The sequence below is a fragment of the Lactuca saligna genome, chromosome 4 (genome assembly GCF_052625555.1).
Source record: "Lactuca saligna cultivar CGN05327 chromosome 4, ASM5262555v1, whole genome shotgun sequence".
NCBI classification, from domain to species: Eukaryota; Viridiplantae; Streptophyta; class Magnoliopsida; order Asterales; family Asteraceae; genus Lactuca; species Lactuca saligna.
In genome coordinates, this window is record NC_136420.1 from 34,667,377 (window position 1) to 34,688,525 (window position 21,149).

Consider the following 21,149-nt stretch of genomic DNA (forward strand, 5'->3'; position numbering starts at 1 on the left):
AACTCGAATTTTAGTTCGAGCGGTTTTTGGCTTACGTGACCTAAATGAGAGGTAAAGATCTCATTAATAGGAACTCAACGGTAAAAAGACAGACGAAAACGGAGTTCGTATGAAGGAGTTATGAATTCTTCGCAGTCATTTAACAGTCTAAACGCCTCCTACAGTTAAATTTGAGATCGGTCGAGAATTAGCTGACGGAGTCTAAACGAAAGTTGTAGATCTTGATTTTACCTACGCGTGGATATAAAGAACGTTGAAAACGGAGCTCGTATGCGAAAGTTATGATTTTTCTAAGTTTGAAGGCTGATACGCAATAGGGGGTGACGTGGCACCACCAGAATTGGACACGTGGCACCACCAGAAGGCCACCACATGGACCAACTCGGCGAGTAGGTCCCCCTACTCGGCGAGTAGACCAGTCAGCACCCCTATAAATAGAGGTGTCGGGTTCCCTCATTTCCTCACCCCTCACCCCTCTTCTTTCTCTCTCTAAACTCTCTCTCTAGCCTCCCAAACCCTCCCTAAAGCCTAGGTAAACCCCCTAGCACCCGAAGGAATCCCCGAGGCTCCCGGAGTCCCGAGAAAAAGGGTCTTCCGGCTCGGAAACGCTGCTCCAGCGAAGCCCGGTTTTGCGAAAAACCCGCTGTAAGTGAGTTATGCCTACGCTAACTTTAGTATAGCTTATGTTTTAATATAGTAACATTATTAGGAACTTATAATGAGTATTTGGGCTATTATTATGAGTTATATTGAGTGTTATTTAACGCTTATATAATAATAATAATAATAATATTCAGACGATTAATTAGTTACGGTTATCGTTAGACTAAACCCTAGTGGTACTGGTACTAGGTTTTATCGAAGGAATATCGTTTTGAGAGTATCGAAGCGCTGTCCGAGTGCTGAGTCACCACCTGTTCAAGTGAGTGCATGGTCCCTTTCATCTTACACATAGATATGAAGTATTTATTATATAATTTACGTGTTGTGAGTGCATGGTCCCTTTCATCTTACACATATATATGAAGTATTTATTATATAATTTACGTGTTGTGAGTGCATAGTCCCTTTCATCTTACACATAGATATGAAGTATTTTATATAAACTATGTGCTATGTGTGCATATTATCTGAATACTTGCTATCTATGCTGGATGAACGTTTTATACATGTTTTAAAGGATTTAAACTGTATACGTATTTTATATATACGAATATGTTGGGTATGATGATGGGTAGATGAATGATGAGAGATAGAAGATGACGTGAGTATACATTGGCAGCTATAGACTTAGTGCCTATGGGACAAACACCGGTAGCTATGGACTTAGTACCTGTTAGACGTTGGTAGCTATGGATTTAGTACCTGTTGGGAATTGGTAGTTATGGACTTAGTACCTATTAGTTAGACGCTGGTAGCTAAGGATTTAGTACCTGTAGGAATTGGTAGCTATGGACTTAGTACCTGTTGAACATTGGTAGCTATGGACTTAGTACCTATTAGATAAAGACCGGTAGCTATGGATTTAGTACCCGATGAATAGACTATAGCAGCTATGGAATTAGTGCTTTATGAACGAACATCGGCAGCTATGGATTTAGTGCCAGTCCTATAACCCTGGAAGTAAGGGACTCTGGAATAAACGAATGCAGGATAGATGACTCTTAGGAGTAAAGAAGATAACGGGGATGGGTAATTGGGTTAATTGTTTGCTGATTGAACATAACAATTATATTATTGTGGGTTGAAAACCCTATGTACTCACTAGGTTTCCCAACCTGACCCACTCAGTTTATTTACATCACAGGTGGCGATATGAAGTGACATTACACTGAGAGATTTAAAGAGATGTAGATCACTAGTGTAAATAATTGTAAGTTCTGTTTATGCTTATGTTTCTGTATTAACGATGACATCCCAAACGTTTTAAGATGAATAAAAATACGTTTCTTCGAAAATGTTTTAATAACGTATTTATCGTGTTTTTCTGGGAACAAATTCCGCAACCTTTTTATAAAATGAAGTACTCTGATTTTCATAAAGCATAAACAAAATCGGTCTTTTCTGGCCGTGATTTTGGGGATGTCACAGTTGGTATCAGAGCATTAGTTTAAGCGAACTAGGAATATGGATTTATTTCTAGACTTAAACTTAGAATGCTAAGTAATGATTGTGAGGAGTGTGTCAAATAGATTTAGGTAATACACCTGAATAGACACAAACACTAGCTTATTTAGGGAAAATTCCTAACATGCTTTTATGTGCTAAATGATTTATGATATGCATTATATGATCGGATCTATGGTCTGTTGCCAACCGGATCTGGAAATTTTATGTGCTCAGGTTTCTAAACGTTTAATTACGATATTAGAACTGACATGTAACTTTTTGGAGAAATAAGGAGGAATACGTGTCTGATTCTTCCTCTATCTATATTCTCGTCTCGATACACCAAACGCTTGCTTTGGAAAATAGAATGCCATGATAAGGACTCATAGATAATTGAGAAGGTGGAGGAAATGAAAAGGCTTACGATAGTGAATGACACCTATCGGAAGATATCATAAGAGTGGTATCTTGCCTTTAGAATATGTCATGTTGTACGTTTAGAGGAGTGCAGTATGTCCGAAGTACACCTTCGATTGGCAGGATGATGGAATAATTGGCGTAATTCATGAAGTTGACCCATCGTATGGTATTTCCACCGAGCTGAAGCAGAATTGATGATTGAAGATACGCATACAAGAAGTCCTAGTAGAGTCTAGGGAAAATTTTGTGATTGTTTGGACACATTTTTATGTGTTAAAAATTGTTTGGTGATAATAACTTGGGAAAACTACGAGACAATACTTGGGACGAGTATGAGTAGGTGTGAAAGGTAGTAGATGCATATACTACCGGAAGCACAGGACTCATGCTTGGATCAGGGAAAGTCACAAGGTTACCAAGAAACTAGTAATTGATTTCGATTTATTCAAGTGTGTTGTTACCATTGTTTCGGTAATGACTAAGACGATTGTTGATATTCCGACCCTAGTGGTCATATCGAATTGAGTCCGACTACGATGAGTATGTTACGCGGTTCAGAGAACCAATTTTGATGTAGCGTCCGACTTAAACCAAACGATTGAAATCAAAGCGATCAATAGAAGTATCGCGCTCGTTGTTAAAAGAAGATGGTTGCTAGAGATACTACCTTTTTAGATGTGACTAGACCATGAAGGAAGGTATAGACTGTTCTGGAATTTGACTCTAAGAGACATGAGTCTGAGCATTGCAACATACGATGAGAGGTCATTAGAATATGACACATCGGTCCATTGTATTAATAAAAGAACTTATCTTAAGTTCGTATCCAGTGAGGATCGAGATTGTGACTTGAAGGTCATAATTTGGAGTCTAACGTAAGATAGAGAGCGTATGCAAGATCGAGCACCGCCTGTAGTCAAGGAGTCTAAGAGTTAGATACATGTTCGAAGAAACATCGAAGTTATGACTTAGGATGAATAGATAACAAATGGAGTCATCATGTGAGCCCTGTTTCGTTGATGATTCCGGGACGTAATCATCCTAAGGGGGAGATAATTGTAACGCCCGCAGATCCGGGCTAGTCAATTTAAAGGCAATAGGGGTTGAAAATGACTTTTTGACAAAAGATTATTTAGAATAAATAGTCTTAACCAAGTTGTAGAATATGTCACAAGGTTTCCGTACATATAAAGAACGCCGAAATCCGAGTTATAACAAAGAAGTTATGGCCCGTCGAAGTTTCGCGACGGAACCGGCACGGTACCGGGAAGCGTAAATAGTGAATTTACGATGGAGGACTTTTTAGCCTTAGTGATCTAAATGAAATTCGTAGAATATGTTAAACTAAGAGCGTCGATAAAAAGAACGCCCAAATCTGACTTCGTATGAGGAAGTTATGATTTTTCTAACTCGAATTTTAGTTCGAGCGGTTTTTGGCTTACGCGACCTAAATGAGAGTTAAAGATCTCATTAATAGGAACTCAACGGTAAAAAGACAGACGAAAACGGAGTTCGTATGAAGGAGTTATGAATTCTTCGCAGTCATTTAACAGTCTAAACGCCTCCTACAGTTAAATTTGAGATCGGTCGAGAATTAGCTGACGGAGTCTAAACGAAAGTTGTAGATCTTGATTTTACCTACGCGTGGATATAAAGAACGTCGAAAACGGAGCTCGTATGCGAAAGTTATGATTTTTCTAAGTTTGAAGGCTGATACGCAATAGGACATGTGTCTGTATCACAGTTGAATTTATCTTCTTTTCGTTTGAGTCCTTTGTTGTCTGAGTTTTATCTTTAGCATTCTCGTTTGGGACGTGTGTCTGTATCACAGTTGAATTTCTTAGCATCTAGTGGTGTTTTGGGTCATTTAAACTCTTGTGATATTTCTGATTGTAGTGGTTGCAAACTAGCAAAATTTTCTGCTTTACCCTTCAATAAAAGTATGTCTTGTTCTACTACTCCTTTTGATATTATTCATTCTGATGTGTGGGGTCCTGCGCCAGTATCCACAAAGGATGGGTCAACCTATTATGTATCTTTTATAGATGATTATACTCGATATACATAGGTTTATCTTATGAAACACATATCTGATTTCTTTACAGCAATTTTAGAACTCTTGTTAAAACTCAACATTCGGTTGTGATTAAGTGCTTCAGGTGTGACTTAGGGGGAGAATATACCTCTAATGATTTCACTCAGTTACATGCTTCTGATGGTACTATACACCAATCTTCGTGTAATGACACACCTCAACAAACCAGTGTGGCAGAACGAAAACATCATCATATTGTTGAGACTGCCCGCTCATTGCTCTTGTCTGTGCAGGTCCCTAGTGCCTTTTGGGGAGAAGTGGTCCTAACTGTTGTGTAAGTTATTAATCGTATCCCTACTTCATTGAATTTAGAAATATCTCCTTTTGAGAAGTTATATGGTCATCTACCAGACTACTCTTCCTTACAAATTTTTGGATGTACTTGTTTTGTTCTTCGTCCTCATGTTGAAAGGAACAAGCTGGGGCCAAAATATGCTATTTGTGTATTTTTGGGGTATGGTATTGGTCAGAAAGGATATTGTTGCTATGATCTTGTGAGTTAGAAGTTATATGTTTCCCGACACGTTACTTTTTTGGAACATATTCCTTTCTACTCGATTCCTGCTACAGCCCACATGTAACAAAGTCTGATCTTTTACGTATTGATCCTTTTAATGAAGATATAGAGGCTCAAGACTCATCTATGTCACATGATCCCTTAGCTCATGACACACCTACTTCTTCAGAGGGTGCCTCAACTCCACCTATTCTTGAGCCTGATCCTTCGATTATTGAACTTGAGGATCCACCTCCACCAGCACCCCTCAGGAGATCTTCTCGTCATGTCAAGTCCACCAAGCTACTTGATTTTTCTTACTCTACATATCCAGGACCGTTTGATTTATTTATAGCAAGCATCCATCGTCTTTCTGAGCCTGAATCATATAGAGAAGCCGTTTCAGATCCTCTTCGACAGAATGCTATGGCTGAAGAACTCACTGCTCTTCATCAGACTCCCGTTTCAATTTCTTAGCATCTAGTGGTGTTTTGGGTCATTTAAACTCTTGTTATATTTATGATTGTAGTGGTTGCAAACTAGCAAAATTTTCTGCTTTACCCTTCAATAAAAGTATGTCTTGTTCTACTACTCCTTTTGATATTATTCATTCTGATGTGTGGGGTCCTGCACCAGTATCCTCAAAGGGTGGGTCAACCTATTATTTATCTTTTATAAATGATTATACTCGATATACATGAGTTTATCTTATTAACTGCAGATCTGATTTCTTTGATATTTACAACAATTTTAGAGCTCTTGTTAAAACTCAACATTTGGGTGTGATTAAGTGCTTCAGGTGTGATTTAGGGGGTGAATATACCTCTAATGATTTCACTCAGTTACTTGCTTCTGATGGTACTATACACCAGTCTTCGTGTAATGACACACCTCAACAAACCAGTGTGGCAGAACGAAAACATCGTCATATTGTTGAGACTGCCCGCTCATTGCTCTTGTTTGTGCAGGTCCCTAGTGCCTTTTGGGGAGAAGCGGTCCTACCTGTTGTGTATGTTATTAATCGTATCCCTACTTCATTGAATTTAGAAATATCTCCTTTTGAGAAGCTATATGGTCATCTACCAGACTACTCTTCCTTATAAATTTTTGGATATACTTGTTTTGTTCTTCGTCCTCATGTTGAAAGGAACAAGCTGGGGCCAAAATATGCTATTTGTGTATTTTTGGGGTATGGTATTGGTCAGAAAGGATACTGTTGCTATGATCTTGTGAGTCAGAAGTTATATGTTTCCCAACACGTTACTTTTTTGGAACATATTCCTTTCTACTCGATTCCTGCTACAGCCCACAGTGTAACAAAGTCTGATCTTCTACGTATTGATCCTTTTAATGAAGATATAGAGACTCAAGACTCATCTATGTCACATGATTCCTTAGCTCATGACACACCCACTTCTTCAGAGGGTGCCTCAACTCCACCTGTTCCTGAGCCTGATCCTTCGATTATTGAAGTTGAGGATCCACCTCCACCAGCACCCCTCAGGAGATCTTCTCGTCATGTCAAGTCCACCAAGCTACTTGATTTTTCTTACTCTACATATCTAGGACCGTTTGATTTATTTATAGCAAGCATCCATCATCTTTCTAAGCCTGAATCATATAGAGAATCCGTTTCAGATCCTCTTCGACAGAATGTTATGGCTGAAGAACTTACTACTCTTCATCAGACTCATACATGGGATTTGGTTTCTCTTCCTCCTAGGAAACATACGATAGGTTGTCGTTGGGTGTACAAGATAAAAACAAAAGTTGATGGTCCTGTTGAATGATATAAGGCTAGACTTTTAGCAAAAGGGTATTCCCAACAGTATGGTTTTGACTACGAGGAGACATTTGCCCAGGTTGCAAAGATGACGATAGTTCGTACTATGATTGCAGTTGCATCCATTCGACAGTGGAAGATCTTTCAAATGGATGTCAAGAATGCCTTTTTGAATGGTGACCTTCATGAAGAGGTTTATATGACCCCTCCTCCAGGAATTCAGCACCGACTGGGCGAGGTTTGTCGGCTTCGCAAAGCTTTGTATGAGCTCAAGCTAGCCCCTCGTGATTGGTTTGATAAATTCTTCACATTAATATCCTCTCTTGGATTTGTCCAGAGTAATCACGATTTTGCTCTGTTTATTAGATACTCGAGTGCAGGACGAATTCTTCTGTCCTTATATGTGGATGACATGATTATTACAGGTGATGACCATGGTGGTATTGAGTCTTTGAAGCATGATCTAACTCGTCGATTTGCTATGAAGGATTTGGGATTGTTGCATTATTTCATGGGTATTAAGGTCGCTTAGTCTAAGAAAGGGTACCTTCTTTCCCAGACTAAATATAATAATATATATTTGACTTGTTTACACGGGCAAGACTTTCTGACAATCGGACTGTTGATACCCCTAGTGAAACCAATGCACAATACTCTCCTACTGATGGTGTTCCTTTGCCTGATCCGAATCTTTATCGCACTGTGGTGGGAAGTTTGGTTTATCTAACAGTTACTCGTCCAGATATTGCTCATGTTGTTCATGTTGTCAGTCAGTTTGTTACTGCACCTACCTCTGTTCATTGGGGAGCTGTTCTTCATATTCTGAGATATCTTCGTGGTACTCAGTTTCAGACTCTCTTGTTTCCCTCGACGTCTTCTCTTGAGTTACGTGCCTATAGTGATGCTGATTGGGATGGTGATCGTCATGATCGTAAGTCTACCACTGGATTTTGTGTATTTCTTAGAGAGTCTCTTATTTCATGGAAGAGCAAGACATAAGATGTTGTCTCTAGATCTTCCACGGAAGCTGAATATCGTGTTATAGCTGTAACTACATGCGAGATTATCTGGTTACGGTGGCTGCTTACGGATATGGGAGTTTACATTTCTTCACCTACTCCCTTGTATTGTGATAATAAATGTGTGATACAAATTGCGAAGAATTCTGTTTTTCATGAGCGGACGAAACACATTGAGATTGATTGTCATTTTACTCGTTTTCACTTGCAGCTTCGGACCATTTCGCTTCCATTTGTTTCATCAACCTTGCAGCTTGCAGATATTTTTATGAAGGCTTTATCGGCTTCTCGGTTCCGGTTTTTATGTGATAAACTCTTAATGCTTATTGCTGCGACATTGTGAGTTTGAGAGGGGAGAGGGGGGGGGGGGGGGGGTGTTAGTCTATATATCATTAGTCCGCTTGTTTATGAGCTCTTTTGTCTTTAACCCATTAGGGTTTCTGTCTAGCTAGTATTTATGCCCTTTTGTCTTCAGCCCATTAGGGTTTCTGTCTAGCTAGTATTTATGCCCTTTTGTCTTCAGCCCATTAGAATTTCTGTCTAGCTAGTATTTATATCCGATTTATTATTTATAGTCTTTATGTTTTTCTTTGAGAACCCTTGTAATTTCTCTTTTTTATAATCATATGACAATGTTATCATTCCGTATCTCCCAATCGTTCGTGGCCATGAATTTATCTTTGGTTTGCCACAACATGTAGATTTTCACCATTTTATCCCCATATATCCATGTACATGAAACACAAATACACAATCATTTCATGTGTGAAGTAAAATAATAAAGGGACTAAATAATAGTTCCAACTGGAGGTGCCAAAGTCAAGTAAATTAGAAGGTGATTGGCAAACATATCTTTACCACCTAATCTCCTAACATGATTAGATACTGGTAATCATGACAAAATATTATAAGATATACATAATAGTGAATTAGTTTTATGATATGCATTTTCTTTAAAAGCTTGGTTTTGCTGGTTTTTAGTAGATAATCTGAATCATATAATAGTAAAAAAAAAAATGATGATAGTTATCAACAATGGTGGGGATTCGACATTGCATCGATTATTGTCACACTATTGGGCTTTTATGGTTGCAATTGAGCCACAAGGAAGGTCTAATGCCTTTAATCATAGAAGCTTAGTGCTCACAAAAAACCAAATTCGACTCGCATAAATGTTCAAATTTGAACCCTCACAATTTCTACAAGTATAGAATATGTATGGCATATTTGGTTGTTGTACTTTATTTCTTAAAGTTTTATAAACAAATAAGGATATTTTGAATGTGTACTAAAGGTTAATCTTTGTAGCGTTGATTCTAACATCATTTTTTTTAAGGTAAAAGATAAGTGAAAAAGAAATAAAAAGAGATTTTATTAGGATAAATATAGAATTAGGAAAAATAATTTTTGGATGGTTCTAAAAGAGTCTCGAGGTTTTTATTATATAATTTTCCGTGCTAAAATAAACCTTAATAACTAGTCATGTTAACCATTTATTAATAAATCTAGTTCAATCAATTTATAATACTCCTAGTTTAGTATTTGTATTATTATCCCCTTTTCCATCTTTATTAATACATATTTTTGTCAAGTTCTCTTGAATAACAAAGATATATTTTTCTAAATTTATATTATATTTTAGTTTTCTAATCCAATCGAACCTAATCTTTTGTCCTTAATAACTTTATTTTTTTAACAGTAGATTTTGAATAAAAGTTAAATTTATCAGATTAGTTAATTGGATTATGTCCGAGTTTAAACTAAGAACCTACAATCTAAGAGCCTATCACCTCAATTAAATGGAACAGTCTCACGTTAACAACCTTATCTTTTATTTTTTATTAATAATTTTTGACTTTATATCAATTTTTAGTTGGGTGTTATTATTTTATTTCGTATTAGTAAACCAACTTGTATATATATTTTTACCAACTTGTATTTTTAGTTGGGTGCTATTATTTTATGAGAAATTAGATAGTCTCTTACTTTTTGTTTATATTATTCTCCTACTAATTTTAGATGATGATAAGTATCATTAAATTTAATTTAAATTTGATTGAGGTTTTGAATTTATACACTTATCATCATCTTAAATAGGTTGGAAGAAAAGTAGAAAGAAAAGTAAGATGATATTTAATTTCTCTTATTTTATTTCTTTGTTCCAACCCCACAAATAACTATTTTGATTCTCGCTACAAATATGTCAAAGATTTGGATATAATTAGAATTTTACGGATTATTCGCAACGATAAAACATGACAATTTGTATGTATTTCTTTGTTCGTATAAAAACATTTGCACAACATATAACGAATTTTTCTAGTATAACTTGAATATGATTTAAAAAAAAAAATCATATACAAAAGTTAAGTACTAACTCGATTTTAATATAAAATATACCGCGAAAATTTATAAATGAACATAAACACTTATATTTTATAGTTCTTTCATACTCATTATTATATGCTTTTATTAACTTGTATCACTATAAAAACGATAAAAACTGATTAGAAACATGTACAAAACATGGATGTGTTGATATACAGTTCAATCTCTTGATTCTTCCTAGCATTGGGAAAATAGTGGGGGGGCATATTCTCTCTCCAAATCCACTGCTTTATAAATTATAAGTCTTCTAGCGACAATTCATCTTGTTGTGGGTGCTTTTCCTAGTAATATTTTACATTTGAAGAAGCTTCTGATTTTGACAAATGATCAATACTGTTATGTAATTATTCTGTTCTTGGTGGTTTATAATTTATATTATGATCTACCTTTCTCCAAGAATTTATGCTCTTCAAAAAGTGATAACTATTGGTGAATATGTTCACTGGGAACTCTAATGAGGTTTCAAGAATCATTCTTCTCTAGGAATTGAAGTTTAAGTGTTGGGAATTTGGATTCTTGCGCATACCTTAAACTTCAAATTGAGTAGCGGAATCGACATGGAAGATGGAGAGGCAGAGCTCTCGGACCATCACACAGGCAATTCGTCGAACACCTGCAGTACACCACCAAAGCTTGAAACTTCACTTCTCGAAGGCACCATGAAGAACAGAAGAACGATTACAAAAACTCACACAGATGATCATGCTTCGGTGAAACCCGCGAAGTCATCGGGAAATCGAGTTGCGGTTAGGAAGTATCGAGAGAAGAAGAAAGCGCAGAACGCTTATTTAGAGGAAGAAGTTAAGAAACTACGGGTTGCGAACCGAGGATTGATTCGGAAACTGCAGATTCAGGCTGCTCTTGAAGCAGAGGCTGTGAGACTTAGAAGATTGTTGCTGAATTTAAAAGCTCAGATCGGTTACGAACTGGGTGTGTCTCCATTTTACAAGCAGAGCTGTAATGGCAGCTCCGATGGTTGCAGTGGTCGTGATGAACAGTAAGTCAACTGTCTACCGATGAACACCATGGTTGACTGGTTTGTGTATTGTAAGAATGTAAATCTATATTTTTTTTGTTGTTGAATATAATAGTTATTCTGATTTAAGATTGAAATACGATGATCATGAAAATGGTTAGGTCAAAGCATGTGTAAAGTCGCGAAGACAGAGACTTGAATGGAAAAATATCCAAATTGAATGCTTCAACCATATCCAACACAAACTAAATTTTATACATTCTTCCAAATCTTCCAAATGGATTAAAGTCGCTGCGAAGGCTAAAAATACGGGTACGGGTTCAAGTAGCGCTGATAATTCTCGATACGACCCGCTACACGATACGAAATAAATGAGTTTGGGTTGAGTTTTTCAACCCGTTAACCCGTTTATTAAACGGGTCATATATGAGTTTCTTAAAAAATAAACGGGTTGATCCGTCAATCCGTTTATATACTCAATACAAAAATTATTTTATTTTTAAATGTATTTATATATCAAGTATTAATATTTAATAAGTATTATATAATATATACCATTGATTCATAGACCATTTAACTATTTTGATATTTTGACTCGTGGTGGATGGTCTAAGATCGTAAATCGTAACCTTTAATGCTAAGTCGTAACCTCTAAGGCTAAGTCTGTAACATGTTTCTATAAATATTTTTAATTTTCATTTGGATGTTTAAGACTTAAATGTCTAAAATCTAGAAGACACTGGAGCAACCTAGACTTCTCCAGAACATGGTAGAATGTTCTAGAAACATATGGAAGGATGTAGAGTATGTTCTAGAGTTATCTAGTATGTAGTAAGTGTATGCTAGTATCTAGAATCTTCCTAAGAGGCCTATAAATAGGTATGGAGCTCATTTGCTCCAAACCATCCAAGAAAGCCTCAAAGAAAGCAAAATGTGTAGTAGTCTCACAAAGTGTAAGGTCTTCTTAAGTGTCTTAATAAAAGTCTTGTTGTTTCCCATACAAAGAGTCGTGTTCAACAATCTGGTATCAGAGCAAGGTTTCTTGATAGTGAGAACGAGTGATTCTCGTTGTATCGTGAGTAGTTTGTGACTCTGCAAGTTTAGTGTCGAAACTAGCTTGTTTGGTATTACCGAGGTACTGCCAACACGATGGGTGATCTCCAAGTCGTCAGAGGAATCAAGAAACTCAACAACAACAACTACAAAACGTGGGAAACATGTATGAAGTCCTACTTACAAGGACAAGATCTATGGGAGGTCGTTGGTGGAAGCGAAACTACGCCACCAGAGGAAGACGTTAATGGTGCTTTGCGCAAATGGAAAATCAAAGCAGGCAAAGCAATGTTTGCCTTGAAGACCACAATCGAAGAAGAGATGTTGGAGCATATTCGGGATGAGAACACCCCGAAAGAAGCTTGGGACACGTTTGTGATGCTTTTCTCAAAGAAGAATGATACGAGACTACAACTTTTGGAGAACGAGCTATTATCAATCTCACAACGTGACATGACGATTGCTCAATATTTCCACAAGGTCAAGTCGATATGTCGGGAGATTACCGAACTAGATTCGCAATCCGTCATTGCAGAAGCTCGAATGAAAAGGATCATCATCCATGGACTCAGGCCAGAATATAGAAGCTTCATTACTGCTGTACAAGGATGGCCCGTTCAACCATCACTAGTAGAGTTTGAGAATTTACTGGCCAACCAAGAAGCTATGGCTAAGCAAATGGGAGGCATCACGCTGAAGAATGAAGAAGAAGCACTCTACACAAATAAAAGTCGGAGGAATTTCAAGCCACCTTCTAAAGAAGGATACAAAAATGCTGACAAAGGGAAGAGTCAACCAGGAACCTCACAACCATGGAGATCTCAAAAGACCGACAATAAGAGTTCTCGGGGGAGGAGGTTCGAAAGCAACTGCAACAACTGTGGAAAGTGGGGCCACATGTCCAAGGATTGTTGGTCAAAGAAAAAGTCTGTGGAAAGCAATGTTGTAACTTCCAAAAAGGAAATAGAGGATGAATGGGATGCTGAGGCATTATGTGCCATAGAAGAAAACAAGTTGGCACTCATGGCAATTATGGGAGAGCGTATCGACTATGAAAATGACTGGATCATTGATTCAGGATGCTCCAATCACATGACTGGCGATCAGAACAAACTACAAGACGTGAAGGAGTACAAAGGGAGTCGCATGGTACTTACAGCCAACAATGCACGACTTCCAATTGCTCAGATTGGAAAAACAACAATCATGCCTGGTAATAAATCTGACATGGTGTCACTACATAATGTCTATCACGTGCCAGGTATGAAGAAGAACTTGTTGTCGGTATCGCAACTAACATCGTCAGGAAACTACGTCTTGTTTGGCCCACAAGATGTGAAGGTCTATCGAGATCTTAAAATATCAGAAAAGCCAACGATGGAAGGACGGAGAGTGGAGTCCGTTTATGTGCTCTCCGCAGAGTCTGCCTATGTAGACAAGACTCGTAAGAACGAGACAGCAGATCTATGGCATGCACGGCTGGGACATGTTGGTTATCACAAGTTGAAGGTAATAATGGAGAAATCCATGCTCAATGGCTTACCTCAACTTGAAGTTAAAACAGATGGTGCTTGTGCTGGATGTCAGTATGGTAAGGCTCATCAATTACCATACAAGGAGTCAAATTTTAGAGCAAAGAAGCCACTAGAGTTAATTCACTCAGATGTGTTCGGTCCAGTCAAGCAGACATCAGTTAGCGGGATGCGGTACATGGTGACGTTCATTGATGATTATTCGAGATATGTGTGGGTTTTATTCATGAAAGAAAAGTCCGAAACATTCTCAAAGTTTCTAGAATTCAAGACAACGGTCGAGGGAGAAGTGAGAAAGAAGATTCGGTGTCTACGCTCAGACAATGGAGGAGAATACACCTCGGAAGAATTTAATCGCTATCTGCAAGAATGTGGTATACGTCATCAATTCACATGTGCCAACACACCTCAACAAAATGGTGTAGCTGAGAGAAAGAATCGGCACCTTGCAGAAATTTGTCGAAGCATGCTACACGCGAAGAATGTCCCAGGAAGATTTTGGGCTGAAGCAATGCAAACTGCTGCCCATGTGATCAATAAACTTCCCCAACCAAGGTTAGGTTTCATCTCACCATTTGAGACACTATGGAACATGAAACCTACTGTTAGCTACTTCCGAGTATTTGGCTGCGTTTGCTACGTATTTGTGCCTAGTCATTTACGTAGCAAGTTTGACAAGAAAGCAGTCAGGTGTATATTTGTTGGATACGACAATCAAAGAAAAGGGTGGAGATGTTGTGATCCAACAAGTGGAAGATGCTACACTTCAAGAGATGTGGTGTTCGATGAAGCATCTTCATGGTGGTCCTCAGAGAAGAAAGTACTACCAGACTCGGAAAATATTGAAGAAGTTTTAAAACAAAAGATGGGGGAGCAAACTGCACATATTTGGTCAAGTGTTGATACACCTGAAGATCCGAGCGACACTGATGTCATTGAGCAAGAAGTAACTCAAACAAGTGATGCCGGTGAAAGGGAGCCACCGCCTCCACAACTTCGAAGGACGGAAAGAATCCGAAAGCCTAATCCCAAGTATGCTAATGCGGCCATTTTAGAAGACGGTGTTAAAGAGCCGGAGACATATGAAGAAGCAATTAAGAATAAAGCTTGGCAGAAGGCGATGGAAGAAGAAGTTACAGCCTTAGAGCAGAATCAAACTTGGGAACTAGTACCAAGACCAAGAGATTTAAAACCCATTTCCTGCAAGTGGGTTTATAAAATAAAGCGTCGCCCAGATGGATCAATTGAGAGATACAAGGCTCGTCTGGTGGCTCCAGGGTTCTCACAACAATATGGATTGGACTATGATGAAACATTTAGTCCAGTGGTGAAGATAACTACTGTACAGGTGTTGTTAGCTCTTGCAGCTAGTAAAGACTGGAAATTATGGCAGATGGATGTGAAGAATGCTTTCTTGCATGGAGAATTAGATCGGGAGATCTACATGAACCAACCAAAGGGATTTGAGGATGAAGTTAATCCCAATCATGTGTGCAAGTTGAGAAAAGCTCTTTACGGATTGAAGCAGGCACCAAGAGCCTGGTATGGTAAGATTGCTGAATTTCTTACCCGAAGTGATTATTTAGTTGCACATGCAGACTCAAGCCTATTCATCAAAGAAAAAGAAGGGAAGTTGGCAATTGTGTTGGTTTATGTGGATGACTTGATCATCACCGGGGATGACGAAAGAGAAATCCATCAAACAAGAGAAAATCTATCGGTGCGATTCCAAATGAAAGAGCTGGGGGAACTTAAACACTTCTTGGGGTTAGAAGTTGATCGTACAAAGGAAGGGTTGTTCCTCTGCCAACAAAAGTATACAAGAGATATACTTCAAAAGTTTGGCATGTTGGAGTGTAAGCCAATATCAACACCAATAGAGCCAAATGCCAAGATATGTGCTCATGAAGGAAAAGAGTTGGACGATGGAACGATGTATCGACAACTAGTAGGTAGTCTTATCTACCTAACTTTATCTCGGCCTGACATTGCTTATGCAGTTGGAGTTATGAGTCGATACATGCAAAGTCCGAAGAAACCTCATTTGGATGCTGCCCGACGGATCTTGAGATATGTCAAAGGTACAATTGACTATGGTCTCTTGTATAAAAGAGGAGAAGACTGCAAGTTGGTTGGATATTGTGATGCTGACTATGCAGGAGACCATGATACCCGAAGATCAACCACTGGGTATGTGTTCAAGCTTGGGTCAGGACCAATATCATGGTGTAGTAAAAGACAACCAACAGTATCATTGTCAACCACGGAAGCGGAGTACAAAGCAGCGGCTGTAGCAGCTCAAGAAAGTACATGGTTGGTACTCCTAATGGAGGACTTACATCAAAAAGTTGACTATGCAGTACCACTTCACTGTGACAACCAATCTGCAATTCGGCTGGCAGAAAATCCAGTATTTCATGCTAGAACAAAGCATGTGGAAGTGCATTATCACTTTATCAGAGAAAAAGTCTTGATGGAAGAAATTGAGATGCGGCAGATCAAGACCGATGACCAAATAGCAGACTTGTTCACCAAAGGGCTGAGTACTGGAAAATGTGAAGGTTTTCGCTGTCAGCTTAACATGGTACGAAGAATGAGGGCTAGTGTTGAGGGGGAGTGTTAAAGATCATCACTAGCCCAATAAAAAAAATATTATTTAGAAAACTTTAGCTTGTTCTAGAATGCTCTAGAAGATTCTAGAACATTATGGAAGACTATGGAAGACTCTGGAATATACCGGAAGAGTCTAGAATACTCTAGAACGACATGGAAGACCCTGGAAGGTTATGGATCATTCTAGAAGACACTGGAGCAACCTAGACTTCTCCAGAACATGGTAGAATGTTCTAGAAACATATGGAAGGATGTAGAGTATGTTCTAGAGTTATCTAGTATGTAGTAAGTGTATGCTAGTATCTAGAATCTTCCTAAGAGGCCTATAAATAGGTATGGAGCTCATTTGCTCCAAACCATCCAAGAAAGCCTCAAAGAAAGCAAAGTGTGTAGTAGTCTCACAAAGTGTAAGGTCTTCTTAAGTGTCTTAATAAAAGTCTTGTTGTTTCCCATACAAAGAGTCGTGTTCAACATAAAATTTGGACCCATGAACCCAAATCTGACCCACGAAATCGCCAACCCGTGAACCCGTATAAATAAATGGGTTGGCAGGTCGTATATGAGTTTATGTTCCAAACCCGCTAACCCGTGACCTGTATATTTAAATGGGTCGTGTTTGGGTTGACATATTTTGACCCGCCAATCCGCCAACCCGCAACACGCCAACCCGAACACGACACCATTGTCAGGCCTATTTACCATTCTTCCTTAATCATGTGACTTATTAAACCGATTGAATTTTTTTTTCTTCATTGTATCTAAAAACTTAAAGTATTAAAAGTCATGACCATTTAATCAATCCTACTAAATTTTAAAAGAAAACTAATATAATAAAAGATAAAAAAATGCAATAAATCCATCGATCTTTTCACAAATCATTTGATATAGCTTTTTAGTTGAAGTACAAAACATTTGGGATAATGGCTTAAAAAGGTAACGAAGTTTCAAAAGTGTACAAAAAAGACCATTTTTGTTTTTTTTGTACACAAAATACCATTTTACCGGCTATTGTAGGTTATCCGGTTTCCAAATGTTCAAAAAATACCATTGTTGTTTTTTTAGTACAAAAAATACCATTAATGTTACTATTTGTACACAGAATACCAACAAAATACACATGTGTTCAACTAAAACATTGTGGTAACCAGGTACTTCAGGTAAATGGGATGAGATGAGCGTAATCAGCAAGTGCTTGTTTAATTTTTGTGGAAATTGTTGAAAAAGATCTTACTTCCACCGTATGATCAGCCGAACAAGATTACAGGTGATGCTTCGGCTGATAAATTTTTCTTCAAATCGGTGATGAGAAGAGCGTAATCAACAAGTGTTTGTTCGGCTGTTAGATAGGCTAAAGTAGAAGCATTCTTGTATGCCTCTTTCTAGCTTCCATATGGCATCGATTCACCATAATATCGATACTAGATCAAATCACGCAGCTTTTGATAAAATTGTATTATTAAAGGTCTGCAAGTGAACAAATTAATGTAGAGTAGAGTGATTAGGGCTTTTACTTCGGGGAAGATGACCATGGCACCAAAACGAGGGGCGAGTTCCCAAACGAAGTCGGTGTTGGCAGCGAACCATTCGATGTCGCCTTCGTTGCCACAATAAAGGAAGATTGGGCCCAAACGACTATGGCCTGGGCCCACCCAGTGATCGGAGTTGATGAGATAATGTTGTTGGAACTTGGGAAGATCATTGAAACTGAAATGATCAAGAGTCTGATCAAAGTATCGTGTCTCGTAAGTGTACTTCGGCTGAACAAGAATTTTTGGGTTTTGAGAAGCCGTGGGGATTTGCCGAGAAACGGAGGTGGCCGGTGAGATTCCGGCGTTGATGAAAGTAGGCAGATGATTAGGAGGAAGAATAAGAAAAAGGGTTTTGCCATGGTGGTGGAGGGTGGCGATGAACAACAGTAGTGGCCGAAGTGAAGTGGAAGGTTCTTTATAAAAACTAGCTAAATTTCCATTACATTCAAAGAAGGAAAAATGACTTAAAAAGGTAACGAAGTTTCAAAAATGTACAAAAAAGACCATTGTTTTTTTTTGTACACAAAATACCATTTTACCGGCTATTGTATGTTACCCACAAGGTATTATTTGAACACATGTGTACTTCATTGGTATTTTGTGTATAAAAAATATACTTTAATGGTATTTTGAATACTAAAAATAAAATAATGGTATTTTTTGTACATTTTTGAAACTTCATTACCTTTTAAGTCATTATCCCAAAACATTTTAGTTATATTCCTTAAAAGTATTGATTTTTTACTTTTCCTATAAACTTTAATGATATTTCGCAATAAAAAGATATATATTTGATCTTTTTCATTCCATAATTTAACTCAATACAATGGTATTATATTAAAACAAAATTAAGAGAAAATGAAATTTTATTTGTTTTGTTTAAAACTACGCCATTTAAAAGGTTCTATATCTACGCTTATGTACATAACAGTCATATATTCACTTTTCAATATATATATATATATATATATATATATATATATATATATATATATATATAGCGTTGAGATCGGTTGAGAACTCAAAATTTCCCGAGAACTAAAAGTGGAGCGTTGGATCAAAAGTAATTCGTTAAAGACATGATCGTCATCTTACCAATCTCAATTAATGTTTAATTTTTTTGTGTTATTTAATATATTAATATAAATTTCTAAAAATTTACATCATAAATCAAATTTTCCGATTTTTTTAAAAAATAGAAATTTTCATTTTTTTTAAATGCAGATTTTTTGTTTTTATTTTATAGAAAACATGTATTTTTGAAAAAAAAATGAAAAAAATATTTTTTGTAAAAATCTGAAATTTAAAAACAAACAAAACAACATTTTTTTTTTCAAAAAAACTACAATTTTTTGTAAGAAAATTGTATTTTTTTCAAAAAAAAAATAAATAAAAATAAATAAATAAATAAACACTGTAATTTTTTTAAAAACAATAATTTAAGAAAAAAATAATTAAAAAAAACTGAAATATTAAAAAAAAAACTATAGCTTTTTTAACCAAAAAACCAATATTTTACGTGTGTATATGCATATTTCTTATACTATAATATCCATAAGTAAATCATTTAAATAAACCCATTTTTATTACTAAACTATAAACTCAATAATACAAATATTTTATTCGATACAAAATAAAATATAAAAAATAAAAATGCTAGAAATTTTCAAAGCGTTTTCATGTTTTCGTGTAAAAATTTTCATATCTTCTTCAATTTATCACTTATCACATCTTCAATATTTTAAACAAATTCTTTCAAATCTACAAGAAAATTAAAAAAAAATGATCAATGCAAGAAAACTCACAAAAATGCATATGTATATAAATGTGAAATTTATATCACACAAAATGCATGTGTGAATATAGATGTAATTCATGATTCACTTCTGATTTATATGTGAATCATATGTAATTCACTTGTGATTTACATGTGAATCACATGTGATTTACATATGAATCACATATAATTCATGTGTGAATTACATCATATTCATATGTGATTAATTTGTGAATTACATGTGATTCATTCATATGTGATTTACATGTGAATCACATGTAATTCATATGTGATTTACATGTGAATCATATATAATTCATGTATGATTCATATGTGAATTACATGTGATTCATATGTGATATGATTCACATGTAATTAATTCATATGTTTATTTGTGATGTAGAATGCATTTCCATGCTAAGTTCAAATTTAGGTTGAATTAAAAAATCTAAGTTACTAGTTGGAATATGATATTTAATGGTTGGATTAAAGAATCTAAGTTACTTAACTCAAAACTCAAAAGCAAGACTATACTACATATGATGCATCTAGGCTCTTTGGCTTTGAGATACTAAAACTGTTTTCTGGCCTTAAGGGCTCCTTGCATGTTTCTGTCATGAACAAAACAAGTCACATGAAACTAAGGGTATCTTTGTTCCCTGTGTCAGTTACCAAAACAAGCTACACTTAATAACCATGTTTTAGATACTTATAAACATCAGTAAAAACTCGACTCATATAAAAATGCATTACTTACATGTTGTCCTCAAAGAGACTCTCCGGTTGCATATTCCACTCCCGCTACTTATTTCTTGAAAATCAAAAAATATGTCAAATTAATGGGGTATGACATTCCAGCAGGCACGCAAGTGATTATTAATGCTTGGGCAATAGGAAGAGATCATTCGGTCTGGGAGGATGTTGAGCGGTTTAAGCTAGAGAGGTTTCTGAATAAAACTTAATAACATTAGTAAAAAGAGTACCTCTATTTCAAATCGATGGATGATATAGAATGCATCATAAATAAGCCAAACAACACCCATGTTATCATTTATGATAAAAATCGGATAAATCATTACCTGCTTGTAGAAGAAGGCAAAAAAAGAAAAGGCAATCTCCTTCAGCCACTTCATCAAACACTTCGTCTAGAGCTCTAAGATAAATCATGTTGGATCAAGCATCAGAATGTTCCTCATATGGGGTGAGTAAAAGAGGACCCATCGAAGGCAAGGCATGGGAGAATGCCGATAAAAACGGTAAATTCTGACACCATCCGACCGCCTTCAAGGTGACTCTTGAAACTCTAGAATCGGAATCAAACGTGGTGATGGGGATGGAGAAACTAGAGGTGTCGAAGAG

General features: G+C 36.7%; 1 protein-coding gene across 1 annotated transcript; it reads left to right on the forward strand.

Annotated features, from left to right (window-relative positions):
* The first annotated feature begins 10,867 nt into the window (after positions 1-10,867).
* LOC145039470 (basic leucine zipper 23-like) lies at positions 10,868-11,447 on the forward strand. The gene is made up of 2 exons (XM_078987524.1): positions 10,868-11,307; positions 11,402-11,447. Exons 1-2 carry the CDS (start codon positions 10,868-10,870, stop codon positions 11,445-11,447), a joined length of 486 nt encoding a protein of 161 aa, XP_078843650.1.
* The last annotated feature ends 9,702 nt before the right edge of the window (positions 11,448-21,149 follow it).